Source organism: Arvicanthis niloticus, chromosome 9, assembly GCF_011762505.2.
Source record: "Arvicanthis niloticus isolate mArvNil1 chromosome 9, mArvNil1.pat.X, whole genome shotgun sequence".
In the NCBI taxonomy this organism is placed as follows: domain Eukaryota; kingdom Metazoa; phylum Chordata; class Mammalia; order Rodentia; family Muridae; genus Arvicanthis; species Arvicanthis niloticus.
In genome coordinates this window covers 79,238,596-79,254,391 of record NC_047666.1, presented here as the reverse complement: position 1 = coordinate 79,254,391, position 15,796 = coordinate 79,238,596, and the positions used below count along the sequence as shown (strand labels likewise).

Below are 15,796 nucleotides of genomic sequence, written 5' to 3'. Positions count from 1 at the left end.
TAAGTGTGCTCATCTTTGACACACCCCACACCCCACAACTGTGATTATTTCAGAGATACCCCAGAACTTCAATGATATAAAGTGTCCTTTATTCATTCTGAGCACAATTGAGCTCAAATCCTTCATGCCCTATGGCTCTTTGTTACAGAAAATTGCCAAAATTACCCAACAGTAAAAGTGTAGTTGGTTTTTATTCTCAGTCACTCTCTTAGACGTATTTTTAAAAGTAATACAAGATATGAAACTCAACCTCCAACACTAACTGGAATCAGTTTTGTCATGCTGGATTACTGTCACCCTAATTCTCTGTGGAATCTCACCTCCATGAACCTCTTGTTCTTCCCTGACATGAGAAATAAATAGGTACTTCTGTTTTCTGCAATGAGTGGGAGGCAGTGGCGTGCACTGGCGTGTCCAATGGGAGGCAGTCCCTGCTCAAGAGCTGCCCATTTTGATTTCAATGTCCATCCTGAAGTAGTGTGAAGTCTGTAAGATGTCAAAATTGAGAAGCAAAAGTTTCTTAACAACAAATGGAGCATATTTGTACAGACTTGTTTATATAACTATAGGCAATAGAAATGAACATTTATTAATTACCTGCTGTATACAGGACCTTGTCATGATTGCTGTGAGTAGGAAGTCATAAGTGCTATGTGTGGTTAGTTCTCAGAACAGGAAGAAATCATCTCAAGACTGGGAAGAATTAGTTTTGAAGACATTTTTAGGAGACATGAGAGGAGCTGTCAGTCATGTGAACTGGGAATACAAGGATGTGATGGAATGCAAAGGTTTGTAGTTAGTAAGACAATTCAGTTGGTAAAGACAATTGTCACTCAGCTTGAAAGGACCCGAATCCCATTCTAAACCTCACATAATGGAAAAAGCGATCAGACTTGTGAAATTTGTTTTGTGACCCCCACAAGTGTACCATGGCACACCTGTGCTTGCACTCATGCACCGAAAATGTACGTATGCCCACACTGACAATAACTAAATTATTACTAAATAAAGACATTGGGGTTACAGAATTGCGATGCAGCGGAGCAGCTCAGTCTCTCCTCTTCTGATCCAGTGGCTTTTCTTTCTGCACTGCAGTGCTAAGGTCACCTACTATGTTGATGATCATCAGCTGTGAGCTGTCCCACCACATCCTGGATACACCTAACTATGGAACACTCCTGATATCAAAATCTGAACACCCTCCTTTCTCCCCTCTCAGTGCTTTATTCTGTGTGGCACTTATCAGAGCCCGTGTAAGGCAGCAGCCTGTTATTTGTTGTTGTTGTTTTTTTTTTTTTTTTTTTTTTTTTTGTTTTTTCACTTTTGCTCTTTCCTTTTTTATATAGCTTGACTCCCAAAGTTTGCTGTTACTATTTTTTTTTACTAACTTCTAAAATGCTTGTTTTTAAATAAATAACCCCACCTAATCTGTTTTGTTCAGGATAATGTGGAGATAACGATATCTGGCAATAATTACTACAAACAAATGTCTCCTTTCTTAAATATGATGCTATTTAATGGGTGTTAAGCACTTTTGTAGCCACTTAACACTGTGTGTGAAAATGACTTCTTAAATAAATTCAAAGATAGCAAGCTGTAACTTGGCATTCATTATATTTATTAAGTTGTTAAAATCAGAAGAAGCTGGTTTGATAATGTTTCAAATTCCACACCAAAGATGTTTTTTAAAGACAATCAATAAACTTTTATAATATTTTCTTTAAAATCGAGGAGATAATAGTTCTTTTATAGCTTTATTTGCAGATATTTCTCCAAGTCTGAAATGCCCAGGAAATTACAATCTCCTATGTAATTTCTTTCCAAATACTGATTTCTGAATCATGAAACAGTCTAATTGAGGTACTAGATTAAAATTTTTAATCAAAAATGAAATTTGTTTTTTCTCAATTTTTATTATTTTATTTATTTACATTCCTGTCTTTCCCTCCATCCCCCGCTTCCTTCCCCACAGTTCCTCATCCCATTCTTCCTCCCCCTTGCCTCTGAGAAGGTGCTTCCCCTACCACATCTCCCCTTCTCTGGGTTCTCAAGTCTCTTGAGGATTAAGAGCATTCTTTCCCCCTAAGACCTGACTAGGCAGACATCTCCTGTGTTTGTGCCAGAGGCATTGGACTGGCCGGTGTATGTTCATGGTTGGTGGCTCAGTCTCTGGGAACTCCCTGGGGAGTGTGTAAGTTAAGACTGCTGGTCTTCCTGTGGGGTTCCCTTCAGCTTCTTCAATCCTTCCTGTAATGTAACCACAGGGGTCCCAGACTTCAGTTCAATGATTGGGTGTGAATATCTGCTTCTGTCTCAGTCAGCTGCTGGTAGGTCCTCTCAGTGGACAGCCAAGCTAGGCTCCTGTCCATAAGCACACCATAGTATCAGTAATAGTGTCAGGCCTTGGAGTTCTTTTAGACAGGAACAGTTATGGGTCAGAAATTTTGACTGAGATTTAGTAACCCTGTCCCTCCACTTGAGGCCCTGTCTATCTACTGCAGGTAGACTCTTTGAGTTCTCTCTTCTCAATGTTGGGCATTTTGGCTAAGGTCACCCCCATTGAGTCCTTAGAGTCTCTCACCTCTCAGGTCTCTGATACTTTCTAGAGTGTCCCCTCCTTCCCCATGCTCCTTATTTCCATTAATTCTCTTGGCCTGCTGGGTTTCTCTCTTGTTCCCCCTGCCCTGATCCTGTTTCCCCTTTTTCTCCCCTTCCCCTTTCCCACCCAGGTTCCCCCCTTCCTCTGCCTCATGAGCATCAGGAGAAAGTAATTCATCAAATTATATTTTTTAAGCTCCAGATGTTCTCTCTGAACACCGGTGTTCCTCATGCACCCCCTCTTTATCCAATAGTCCATGAGAAGTGCAAACACAAGGGCACATGGATGACACAAGTGAACACTGAAAGTTGTCTAATGACCCGAAGCATGATGCTGATGAATGACAAGTTATATATACACAGCTCTGATGAAACCAGTCTCTGATCATCCCCAGTATTTATTCAGAGCTCCACGATGTTCCCTTTGTGAAATTTATTCTTCTCCATCACCTACCTAGAAACCTGAACCATACTGCTCTAATATCAAATGTATGCAGTCAGCAGGGCATTCTGTTCAGTGCCTCAGGGAGCCAGTTGATCATTCAGTGGCTCTGGGTTGAGACTCAGTATGACCTTGGACTGACTCATTAAACTCAAATCTATGTAAAATAAAAGAACAGAGCAAATGAGGAGACGACACATGCCCTGAGGGCAATCAAAGAAAATAATTAGCAAAAAGAGTTAACATACATGTTTTGCTCAGAAGTACATAGTATTCCTGCTAATATTAAAAAGTTAAGTTAATTCTAGTAGCACTAATTAATTTTCCAACTGTCTTTAATTTTTTTCCTTTGAGGCAGGCTCACCTTCTGTATCTTTTAGCATGGAGTCCACTGTGAAGACCAGGCTTACTCTGAACTTACAACTATCCTCCTGACTCTCCCTCTGTAGTGCTAAGCTGGGATCATAGGCTTATGTATCCTTTATCCTTTATTTAAAGGGATTTATCTTATTTATTTGTCTGTGAGTGTGTGTTCATGTGATCTTGCAAGCCAGAGGCAGAGCTTCAGTATCCCTTACTGGACTTTAAAGGATTTGAGGGCTACCTGACATCTGTGCCAGAGTCACGTGCAGTCCTCTGGCCAAGGAGAAGGGCTTTTAAGTAGTAGTTCTCTAGCTTATCCACTATTCTTAACCAGGAAAAAAAATCACCAATGATATTTATAGAATGCAACATAGAAATTTCCAAAGGAGAGTTAAAATTAAATTGACTATAAACCCATTTAGGAGATTCTGGCTTAGGACTTACACATAAACACATGCACCTGAGAAGGGACAGATTGCTGCTAAATATTGGCTTTGCCATTATGACCTATGTGACATCAGGCAGTTGTTGAATCCCTCTGTCCTTTAAATCTTGTATCTTGAAAGCTGAGTGGCAGTACTTATGTCACAGGACTTTAGGAGAATTTAATGCACCAGTATGAGAAAAGTTTTCAGAATAATGCATGAAATTTGTGAAGCTTATGTTAGGTTGACATTTATTATTTGTTATCTATAATCTCCCATGGTGTCCAACTTTATCAAAATAATGTGTTCTCTAAATATGATCAGAGCTGTCTTTCCAATGTAGCAGCGGTCCTTCAGAAACAAAGACTCTTTCTGACATTTCTTGTGCGTTAGTCACTCAACTGAAAATCACACACCACAGGAGGAGTCCATAGTATCACCTTGAGCTGTAAATAAGCAGGTGTTTCAGGATGTGATGGCTAGTCTCTTTTGGCAAGCAGATTTCTTGGCAGCAATTCTCCAAACACTTGGTCTTTTCCTTGTGAACAGACTGTACTCTGTGAAGATCTGATGACTGTGGCCTTTTTACAGTGATGCTGAAGGGATGAGTTCATGCATGTCACTCAGTAAAGAAACCAGTTGACATGATGGCAAACCCTTGTGTTTACTGTCACTCAGAGTTGTGAGTATAGGAACTGAGAGCTGCAGATCTGAGTCAGAACAACACTGAGGACTTAAGTTTACTATGTGGCAGCAAATACTTACCATTGGCTCAATGCTGCTTATGCTCCCATTTTATAATGTACATTAAGCGTATTTAATGCTGGAGTGAGAATTACAGTTGTCTTGGTTGGTGTTCATCTGGTCTCGCATCCATTCTCACCCATGCCCTCTCAGCTCTTTATCTCAGAGGCATACATCTGAAGACTAAGGTTCCCTGTTCATCAGGTAACTCTCTTAAGCTGTGTTACGGGGAAATATTTGTGTGACACCAGAATTGTGGAGAATGGGAGAAATATCAGCCTTCCTAGCTTCCAATGATGGCTTTATGTCCTTGAGATCTTGAGTCTCTGCATCTTAGCACTTTTCCTTTCTGGTACAGCCTTTAACCTGCTTTCCAGATTGGCTTCCTAACTCTTTTGCATTTGTGACTATTTTCTCACATTAAATTCTTCTGTTATCTAGCATGAACTCTATTTTCTTACCAGTATTTTGAAAAAGAATGATACTGTTTCTATTGATAGAGAATCTGAGTGGCTTTCCATATGCATGTAGCTAGTTTGCAAACTTGTGCTTATTTCAAAGCATGAGTGGTTAAGCTATTATACTGCTCCCAAATGACACTATTTATTACAGGCATGAGAATAGTTTCATTGATATTTTTCCCCTGAAACTGACTGCAACATGGCAATACCTACCCACTGCCACTTAATGATCTGTCTCCCCAAATAGCTTCTGAGTTCTCTTGAGAGCAAGCACAAGGTAGTCGTGAGGGGATAAAGGCATGGACCAAACTTTGATGCAACTAGGCATCAAGAGTGAGCACTCTTCACACTGGCTTGGCCTGATTTTTGCTTTAACCAGAAATTGCAGGGTTTCAACAAGACTATGCATTAGAGAGCTTAAAGCTGCCTGGTAAGACTGGTCAAAGCACATGTCTCAACATGTAGAAAACTGACATCTCCTGCAACTATCTCCTCATTCTCTATATATGTTTGGTGGAGGAAGTGACATTAATATCATTTGCTGCTGGCTCTGTTAAAGGAAAAACTGGTGTTTCAAATTTCTTGTTCTGCTTCTCAATCTAGACTTAGAACACACCCAAAGTTATGAACTGGCTAGGTTGCCGATGGTTGGTCTGTGTGCTAGTCTTGTTTTGCATGGAAAAAGCACATGAATGGGTAATGTGCTTGATGTCTGGTTAAGTTTTCCTAGGAGGGCACATTCTATGTTCCTTGAATGTAGGAAATAAAAGTGTACCTATATATGTCAGGCTTAATAGGTGGATTTCAGTATTATCTCCTTTGATTTCCGTTTGGAAGGAGCTGACAAATATAAAATCATTTGCTAAGAATCAAACAAGTCATTGTAGGTTCTCTGTGTCCTTCCTTGGCTTGCTATTGGTTAAAAGTGTTTCAGCTGGAAGGCACCCAATAGGCTGTCTCTCATAGTTTGAGGTAATTTGAGGATTCTAGAAACAGGTGCTTTTTCATAAGACATTTGCTGCTGTAAATTTCTTTTTCAGTCACCAGTGAGAGCACCGTTTCCTAATGTGTCTTCATGTATGTACTTCTCACTTGGCCAAGGTAATGCAAAGTCTTTGTTTCCTTAATTCAGTAGTACTGAGTAGATGTAATGAACGGCATGCATTTTCTGATAATACAAACTGTGTGGATAGTGAGTGTGAGTGAGCGTGTTTATTCACTTTGTATAGAGTTATAGTCTCTTGTGTTTGAGATGTTATCAAGGACCCCCCAAATGAAGGATGCCCTTTCCTAGAGTTTCTGCTCAGTGAATATAGAGTGTCAGTACTGCAAGGTAGTTACTGTTCTAGAGATCTGCTTCATAGTAAGCTCACCCACCTACTTAGCAATTGTGCACTGTAGTCTTAAAAAGTTTGAGAGCAGATATTCCATCATACATCTTTAAAATAAACAAAAAAAAATGGTTCAGAGTTGTGGCCACTTTTGCCTGAGAATTGATGTGGTGTGAGAATTGATGGGGTGTGCTCCCATCCCTCATGTGAATGTCAAAGAGGGGGAGACATCACATTTTTTTCTCTGCTTAATTAAAAGTACAATGTGCCGTTTTTATGAGCATTGATGATTGATATGGATTTATCTGTAATACAATGTGATCCTGGGAGCAGGAGTTATTTTTTAAACAATGCTGTGCTAACCAAGGACATTGTTCACGTGGCTGTCCTTTATTCTTGCACGTTTTCTCATTTAGGTACAAAGTGTTCAGTAGCAGAATATGACATGGTTCAGTATTGGATTACAGGGGATTTGTTGAATCAGTGAACCGATGTTCCTTTACCTTTGTTTCTCTATAGGCATGTTTAAAATGCATCTGAAAAGGTATAACATTTTTCACAGAGAAGGCTGGCACAGTAGAAGAAGGTGGAGGTTCATTTACTATAATTGAATTTGTTTTCAAGTGCCTGGCTTTATTTGCTTTATTTACAGTTAAGACACTTGTTTGTAAAACTTCTCTGACGCAGCAAAAGTGATTTCAAAAGAATCTTTAAGGTGGTGATAAAAACTAACCAGATGATTATTACTTAGTACTCACAGAAAGAATATCCAGTGATCTTCTGGGAACTAGACCCAGTTTCTCTTGGCTGAAGTAAATGAAAAATAGATATTGTTATTTTTTAAGCCATGAAAGCTTTGACATGGGAGAGAAGTAAGTTCTCTCTTACTGATGGGCAGGTGACCAACCTGGACTCAGGCATGGGCAAGGAGGAACAGAAGAAAGAAAGGTTGATGAGAGATTGTACTGTGGATGAGAAAAAGAGGCAGGTGAGGAGAGTCGAGAGTTTGATGTTTAACTTATATTTGTTATAGATCTACATCATGAGATTACTCTTTACTACAAATAGTCAAAATTCTTTCCAAAATCAATATCCAGCCCTCTCAGTTAAATGGACTTGAAGTTTTATATGGGAGCCTTGAGACTGGGGGTTTCATTTGAGTGTCTGTTCAGAAGTGCCAAGATAGTCTCTATAATTTTCATCCATATCCTGTGAATTTTCTTTCCTATGTCCACAATCAATAAGTTGTACCTCAGTGTATGTATCACAGTGTATATCTATCTATGGGTCTATGTATCTATCTATTTATCTATCCATCCATCCATCTATCCATCTATCTGTCATCCATCACTATATATCAAGCACAGTATTACATATATATGTATATGTGTATGCATATGTCTAAGTTTTATCTTTCCCAGGAGAAGCATAGGTTCCTAGAGATTGGGGTTTAAGCATCTTTGTCAGGTGACTGAGGCATCTTGAGTGATCTCAGTTTTCTATAGAACAGCAAACTTGTCTTGTTCTTTGTAGAGTCTTGATGCTTCATGAAGTGACTGGTACATAGTAGGTGTTCAAAAAGTATTTGTTTTAACTGCAAGGCAATGGAGAGAACTAGAGTCAATACAGGATTGCTTGGTGGTGCCTGGGATTTGGAACTCTGGTAAACGTTTTAGATGTTTTTAAAAAATTAGAGCCATTCTGTATTAATTGTAGAATAGTCGTTGTTCAGAGCATTTTCATCCGTTAGTGTTGTGGATACTGCTGAGAAATCATCTGGATATGCTAAAATAAATTTTTATAGAATAAACATGAAATTAAAACACTTTGACGGTGATAAAACATATCCTACTTTCAAGACACAAAATAAGTAAAGATTGATGAGGCTGGAACAGTTGAATAGAGCTCAAGTCAATTTCTGCATAGAAATACTTATACTGACATATTGCCTATACAGAGATGGACATGTTCACCCATATATAGAATATGGGTCATAAATAACCACATCTAGCTCTCTGTTTAGGTGTCCGGTGTCTTCTAAGACATTTTAAAACATAGAATTGTTGGATTTATCCACAGATGATAAACTATTTGCTGTTTTTACTTAGGTTGTTTTCACAATTAAAATTCAATGTTTCCTTAGGTTTTCTTTGAATCAACAGTGTCTCAGAGTGTTTCTCTTTCTGAGACTCCAGGGAAGTCTTGGAATGCAAGGAACTCAGGAAAATAGTCTGGTCACACAGACTTTGTTGGCTCAGCGAGGCAGAGATTTTGTACAAATACAGTGGATGTCTTTGCATTCTTTTTTGTTGTTTTGATAATCACATTTAATCACATTAATGGCTCAATATAGCATAAATTTGTTTGGGGTTTCTGTGGATCAGAAGCTGGGAATATTTTCTTGGAACTTCTACTCATAATGCCACAAAGCCTCAGTGGTATCGTAAGTGGACTTCATCCTTCTGTGACTTTGTGGAACCAGTGAAAAATGAAGAATGTGATAAGAAGACATTCTATTATTAGGCTATGTTATACTGCACAGTGGTAGGATGGATATCCTCATCACTCCCAGTGTTCAACAGGAGCTCTTCCCATGGGATTGGAAGAACTAAACTACTTTAACTATAGAGAAATTTGTGAGAGGGTAACATGGTCAGGACCGAGTTTCTCTTAAGAACTAAGATGACAAGGTGACAGTCACTATGAAAGCCACAGTCTCAGTGCTATAATTATAAAGAAAGCATCAATGTCTTTGCATTATTAAAGGCAGAAGCCTTCAAGTGGGTTCAAAGCATATCACCTTGGTCTCATTTTCTTGGCTAAAGAATTCAAAGGTTTATTATAACCATCTTGTCATTAGCTTATGTTCAGAACCTAGCAAGTTTAAGTTCCAAGGCTATCTTTAATATAACCAACCAGTGAGCATAGTTATTTGCATTGGCTCTTTCACTAGAAATCCAACAAACCCAATCTTTTCCTATGAAGGTGTTTACAATGATAGAATAAAAAAGACCTTCCTAAATAATTTTATAATATTGAAGATACTGGCTAAACTGTTTTTGTTCAAGAGATTGGGAGTATGTGTCTGTGATAAATGAATTTTTATGTTTGTGTGTATGGATTTGTGTGTATACATAAGTATGTGTGCAGTGCACATGTACACATGTGCATATTATGAAGGCCTGTAAGCAATGCTGAATGTCTTTCTCTAGAATGATTCTGTAAGTGTGTCAGATTGGTACACTGCGGTGATCCTGCTGTTTGTGTCCTCCTAATGTTGGGATTATAGGTAGATGCAGAGAAGCCCAGCTTTTAGTTGGCTGCTAAGAATTCCAACTTAGGTCCTCATTCTTAGGGATCAACCTTTTTATCAACTTAACCTCCTTGCTGGACAGTTCAATACCAACTCTCCACATGCTGGAATCATTTGGGAAGAGGTTACCTCAATTGAGAAAAAGGTCTCAATGATATTGACCAATGATCTAGCCTGTAGTGCATTTTCTGGATTGATGACTGATATGAGAAGGCTCAGATTACTGTGGGTAAGGTAATCTCAAGGTAGGCAGTTTTGGGTTGCATAAGGAAGCAGGTCTAGTACTTCATGAGGATCCAAGCTGTGATGCAGAACTGTAAACTAAACGAACCTAAACCTTCTCCCCTTTAATTTGCTTTTAGTTCTGGGATTTTTATCATAGTAATAAAAACCCTGATTCAGACACCTTAGCCCTAAGAGAATATTTGTTGTTTGTTGTTGTTTTATTTTTTCCATTTTTCTTTTGTTTAATGAATGACATACTACAGTTTAGTAAATAATTTAATAACTGTTTTGCTTTCTTGGAAAGACAGAAGTAAGATTGTTTAAAGAATAGACATCTGGAAACGATCAGAAGAACAACATGGGAGAAACAGAGAAAAGGGTTGCAAACCATGGGGTCAGATGCATTTCCAAGATCAAGGTATGGATTGTTCCTCTGTATGCATGTATATACTCATGGAAGTCTTTTAAAGCAAGCACTGAAAGTTTGCATGAAGTTTTCCAACATGAAAGCCATTTTACCCAATGCATTGTTATTTCCTTGCCTTAAGGAAGTTGGTTTTATGTTTATAGATGTTTTACCACGATTACTCAGCCAAGAAAATTTATCAAAATGATTTAGGGCCGGGGTTCTCGACCTTTGGGTTGCTACCCTTTGGGGGTGTCAAATGACCTTTTCAAAGGGGTCTCACAGATATTTACATTACAATTCATAACAGTAGCAAAATTATTTATGAAGTAGCAAAATAAATAATTTTATAGTTGCAATCATCACAACATGAGGAACATACAGTATTGAAGGGTCACAAGCCTTCAATACACAATAGTCTTAGGAAGGTTGAGAATTACTTATTTATAGTCCCTTAAGGGAGGATGGCGTTTAAAATGTTTTAGGTGTGTATTATTTTCTGGTGGAACTTAGCCTGAAATCAGAGGTCAATCTAATACTCAGCCTTCACGGCTTCCTGACAGGAGGTCAGAGGTCACGGGTAGGAAAAGGTTCCCTGACAGAAGCACTCTCTTGATTAATATGCAAAGATGAGTTTATGACGCAGGCAGGCCAATATTTTTTCAAGCATTAGAATAACAACATAACAATCATTGTTTTTAAGAAAACTGCATTTTGTAGGCTGCTTTGGTGTTTTTCAGTATTTTGGAGACATCTACTGCTCTCATTAGCTGCAAGGGTATCTTTATATCACAAAATGTGAATTTAGGATTAAGTTTACATCACTTACATTAACCCAGGAAATTTGAGCATTGGCTTAGTTTCTGTAGAGTCCCTCAGACATTCTTTTGCTAAGCTACTGTCTCCTATCAAAAACTAGTTTTACCTTTATTCACATGTAATGGAGTCCATATATTAATGTAAAAGAGGCCTCAGACTCAGCTCCTGGAAAGTATTTTTACCTAAAATGATGTATGAATTATTGGAAGACAACTCCCCTCAGATTATCCTTCAGTTCTCACAGGCTTCTGAGGAGACCAGATCTCCTAGATGCTAACCTTCCCCAGATACTTATTATGTGTCATTTTGTGCAATCTATGCAATCTGTTTATACTTTAGTGTTTTTAATTAAAAAAATGGTAGTCCAACTTTTTTTTTGTTTTTTTGTTTTTTTGAGACAGGGTTTCTCTGTGTAGCCCTGGCTGCCCTGGAACTCACTCTGTAGACCAGGCTGGCCTCAAACTCAGAAATTCCCCTGCCTCTGCCTCCCAAGTGCTGGGATTAAAAGCATGTGCCACCACTGCCTAGCAGTAGTCCAAGTTTTTAAAATAAAAAACATTCCAAGATCTCTTTCTCTGTCTCTGTTTCTCTCTGTCTGTCTCTCTTTCTTTTTCTCTCTGTCTCTGTTTGCCTCTGTCTCTCTTTATCTCTCTCTCTGTGCACGTGTACATTTGTCTGTGTGTGGTGGCTATGCCTGCCACTATGTCTGCATGTGTGTGTGCTCACCCTTCTGGGATATCCAGTACTACTGGTATGAGAGATTAACTTCAGCTGCTTACACATGGTAGATAACTCCTCTGTCTCTAATTTATACCTTCTTTTCCATCTTTAAGATGCCTTAATTTCTCTAAATTTTTTTTATTTTATGTATATAGATGTTTTGTCCTTATATATGTCGGTGTACCAGTTGTGTGTCTGCTATCCTTTGAAACCAGAAGAAGGTGTTGGATCCCCTGGAACTGGAGATGGTTTTGAACCAGGATGTGGGTGCTGGGAACTTAATCTGGGTCCTCAGAAAGATTAGCCAGTGCTCTTAATTGCTGAGTTGTAAATCCAGCATCAAAGTTAGGATAATGATGAGTATTGTAATTATTGGTTACTAGTATTTATAGCATTTGTAGAGAAACATCATAAGGTATTATTACAAACAGTACTTCTCAAGTTCATCTTTGGTTATTGTCTTACTTGGAATTTCCATTGCTGTAAAGAGACACCATGATCATTGTAACTCTTATTAAAAAATAACTATTTAATTGATGGTGCCTTAGAGTTCAGAGGTTTAGTCCATTATTATCATGGCAGGAAGCAGGGTGGCCTGCATGCTGACATGATGGTAGAGATGGAGCCCAGCATTCTATATGCAGATCAGTAGGTATCAGGAAGACTGGGGCACTGGGCCTGTCTGGAGCTTCTGAAACCTCAAAGCCCATCTCTAGTGACACACTTCAACCAAAAAGGCCACACCTTCTAATAGTGCCACTCCTTGGTGGCCAAACATTCAAATCTATGAGCCTATAGGAGCCATTTCTATTCAAACCACCACTGTTACTTTACTTGGGAGGTTAATGACAGTAGATATTTGTGTGTATGTTATAGGAACATGTTAAACCACAGGTTTTCAAAGAAAACCTTATACTTAATTGTTTAAAGATAGATTCTGTCCTCTGAATTTCGAACTATCGAGAATGTTAAGATGGTCAAAAGGTTTACAGTACTATATTGAAGCTTTTATCTATTAAGCTTAGACATGTAATCATTTAGAAAAGTCTCCCAGGACAGGGGAGATCATGACACTCATGGTCTTCAGCCATGTCTACCCTGGTGACCTCATTATGTACTGATGTTTAGGTCTAAACCAATGGTTACACAGATGGCCCTGGTTAAGCTACCTGGGTTAAAGCAAAGCAAAGCAAAGCAAAGCAAAGCAAAGCAAAGCAAAGCAAAGCAAAGCAAAGCAAAGCAAAGCAAAGCAACACACACACACACACACACACACACACACACACACACACACATCAACAAACCAACCAACCAAACATCCCCCAAACTCATGAATCTTAGAAAAACACTTCTAGGGGTGTGGGTACTGATGGGGAATGGGGGAGAAGAAGAGAAGAAGAAAATAATAACCCAAACATACCATTTATGTATGAAAGCACCAATCAGTAATTTTAACCAATAAAAACTATTAAAGAAAAGGAGGGACAATTTCTTAAGGAGCCTAGGGAGATGCCTCAACCAGTAAAGTACTTTCTTTGGAAGTAGGAGGTTTTCAAGTTCAGTCCCCAAAACCTACATTTAAAAACTTATCATATGACTTTAATTTCATCATGAAGAGATGGAGTTGGGCAGATATTTGGAACTCACAAATGAGCCAGCCTCCTGGGTGAATTTTTTTTTCCATACAATTCTTGAGGAATTACACATGTAGTAGTCTTTTGGTCTCTCTCTCTCTCTCTCTCTCTCTCTCTCTCTCTCTCTCTCTATATATATATATATATATATATATATATATATATATATATATATATATATATATAATTTCAAAGAGACATACATATACACACACATACACATAAAGACATGTTGAAAAAAAGGAGAAAAAGAAAACTTCCCTAGGAAGCATGATAAGACTGCTCCAAAGGAGTTTGCTTTAGACTCTGCAGTGCTGAGGTGAAAGTCGGTAGGATTGGCTTCATGACACAGATGTTACATAGCAGAAGACTTGAGTGTGCATGGCCACTGGTCTCTTTTACTTCTACAGAGAGTCAAGTACTTTAGAGAGCGAATAGTGGGCTCACTGCTTATTTAGCTTTTTTCTCTCAAAATATAAATAAAATAAATGATCTTCCCAATTCTGATCATTTTTAAATATAGTAGACCTTGCTTTTAAATATGAAAAATGAAATATGAAAGCCATGTGACTATTATCCACATCCTCTGAAAGATTGACAGTGGGAACAGAGAACATCTCTGTAAATGGGATTTTGAGTTAGAAGACAAATATCTACACTTGTGAACTGCACTGAACTTGGCATTCACATTTTTTAATTCATTTTTTGCATATGTTTCTGCTCCTAGATTAATTGTTATTTGTGACAATAAATTTATGAGAAATAAGTACTAATCTAACACAGAATAATTTGAGTATATAGCCACCCTTTATTCTGCATCTAAGGATCCCCCAAAACATTCTTCCCTGTGTTTCTATGCCACTTGGGCTGCTCAGATAAGGTGTTACAAAGAATATTGCACCAGGAGAAATAAAAAGAGATCACTTTGCTGTGGCCATTGCTCCCAGCAGTGAGACTGTAGCTTTTTGTGCCCCAAAATGAAAAAAAAAACCAAACAAAAAAACCAAGAGGATAAAGTGATTGGCCAAGGTCACCCAGAGAACTGTCATTCCTGTAGAGAACATAGTAGACTTGCTGCAGACACAATGCCTTGGTACATTTCTGTGTTTTCTTCCTTCTTTTCCTTAATAGGACAACACTTATCCTGCAGGTAACAGTATAGAGCCAAAGACTAATCAGTACCTGTGTCTTGTTTAGAACAACTCCATGTCTTTCTGTATGTATAAGGTACAGTGATAAAAGAGTAAAGCCATATCTACCAACACAACTGTTAACCAACTATTCTGTGTGTCTAGAGTAAGGACAGCACAGCAGAGGAAAGATTATACTTCAAAGTTTCTTGCATGTTAAAGGGATGTTTATGTTGGATACAGTCATCCATCTCATGGTAGAGGCTGTTTTGTCTGTAGATGACAGACATATAATCAAAAGACAATGTTCTCATTTTTCTCAAATATTTTTCTTTCTAGATGTTTCTGTTGGCATTAACATGGGCATATCTATCCAAATCACTATCAGGAATTTATATGAACACCATGCTCACACAAATAGAGAGACAATTTGATATCCCTACATCTATAGTTGGATTTATTAATGGGAGCTTTGAGATTGGTGAGTTATTTATACATTTACTTATTTTTATATGTTGACATATAAAAATTTCTCCTCATTTCCTAAATTATGCTGTTTAATCTGACTGAGTTACATGCTTCTTGATGTTGATGAAATACCTGATTTAGTGTGAAGAAGCCACTTAGTTAAATATCCTCATGATGGCAACTAATTATTGCTACATACCCTGACAAGGTCCTCCTTTTCCTGACAAGTGGCAGAAGATTAAGAACAACAATATCTAATTCTATCATTGATAACTCAAAGAGAAGCTAAGGATTTTTTCTTGCCAATTTAGAAGATTGCTTTGGGAGACGTGGAGAACTTGTGTTCCAAAGGAGAGAGCAAATATTTCTTGTCCTCTACCATCTCTGTGAGATTGATGGCTCTCCACTCCTAGTCCCTAGAGAAAATAAGGATTCTTTCCTGTGTTTGAGTTGTGTCAGACACAATTCCAAAGAAGGGTGAATGAACTTCATATCCCTTGATTTTGGGTGATAAACTGAGATATGAGAGTACAAAGGGTGAAAAAAAGAAAGGTTCCCTCTATAAACCAAGTAAACAGAACACTTGGTATCTCTTGTCTCTAGTTTAATCATAGTTTTTACTTTCTTCAAGGTGAAATTGTGTTTAAAATACTTAAAATAAAACAGCACAGAAAATTCTCACTAAGTTACCCAAGATTACCTTGACCTCACTCTGTA

The 15,796-nt window shown here is 38.1% G+C and overlaps 1 protein-coding gene across 7 annotated transcripts in view; it reads left to right on the top strand.

The window, feature by feature from the left end:
- LOC117715809 (solute carrier organic anion transporter family member 1A5) overlaps positions 1–15,796 on the top strand; it is a 69,761-nt gene that overhangs the window by 24,241 nt on the left and 29,724 nt on the right. For 2 of the 7 annotated variants that reach the window (XM_076940785.1, XM_034512652.2), the window contains exons 2-3: positions 10,207–10,320; positions 14,951–15,092. The exons of 1 other annotated variant lie outside the window; for it this stretch is intronic. In XM_076940785.1, coding sequence (XP_076796900.1) covers positions 10,261–10,320; positions 14,951–15,092 — 202 coding nt within the window. In that variant the 5' untranslated portion in view covers positions 10,207–10,260. The remainder of the gene's footprint in view (positions 1–10,206; positions 10,321–14,950; positions 15,093–15,796) is intronic. 4 more of the 7 variants (XM_034512651.2, XM_076940784.1, XM_076940787.1 and 1 more) reach the window with 4 other exon arrangements.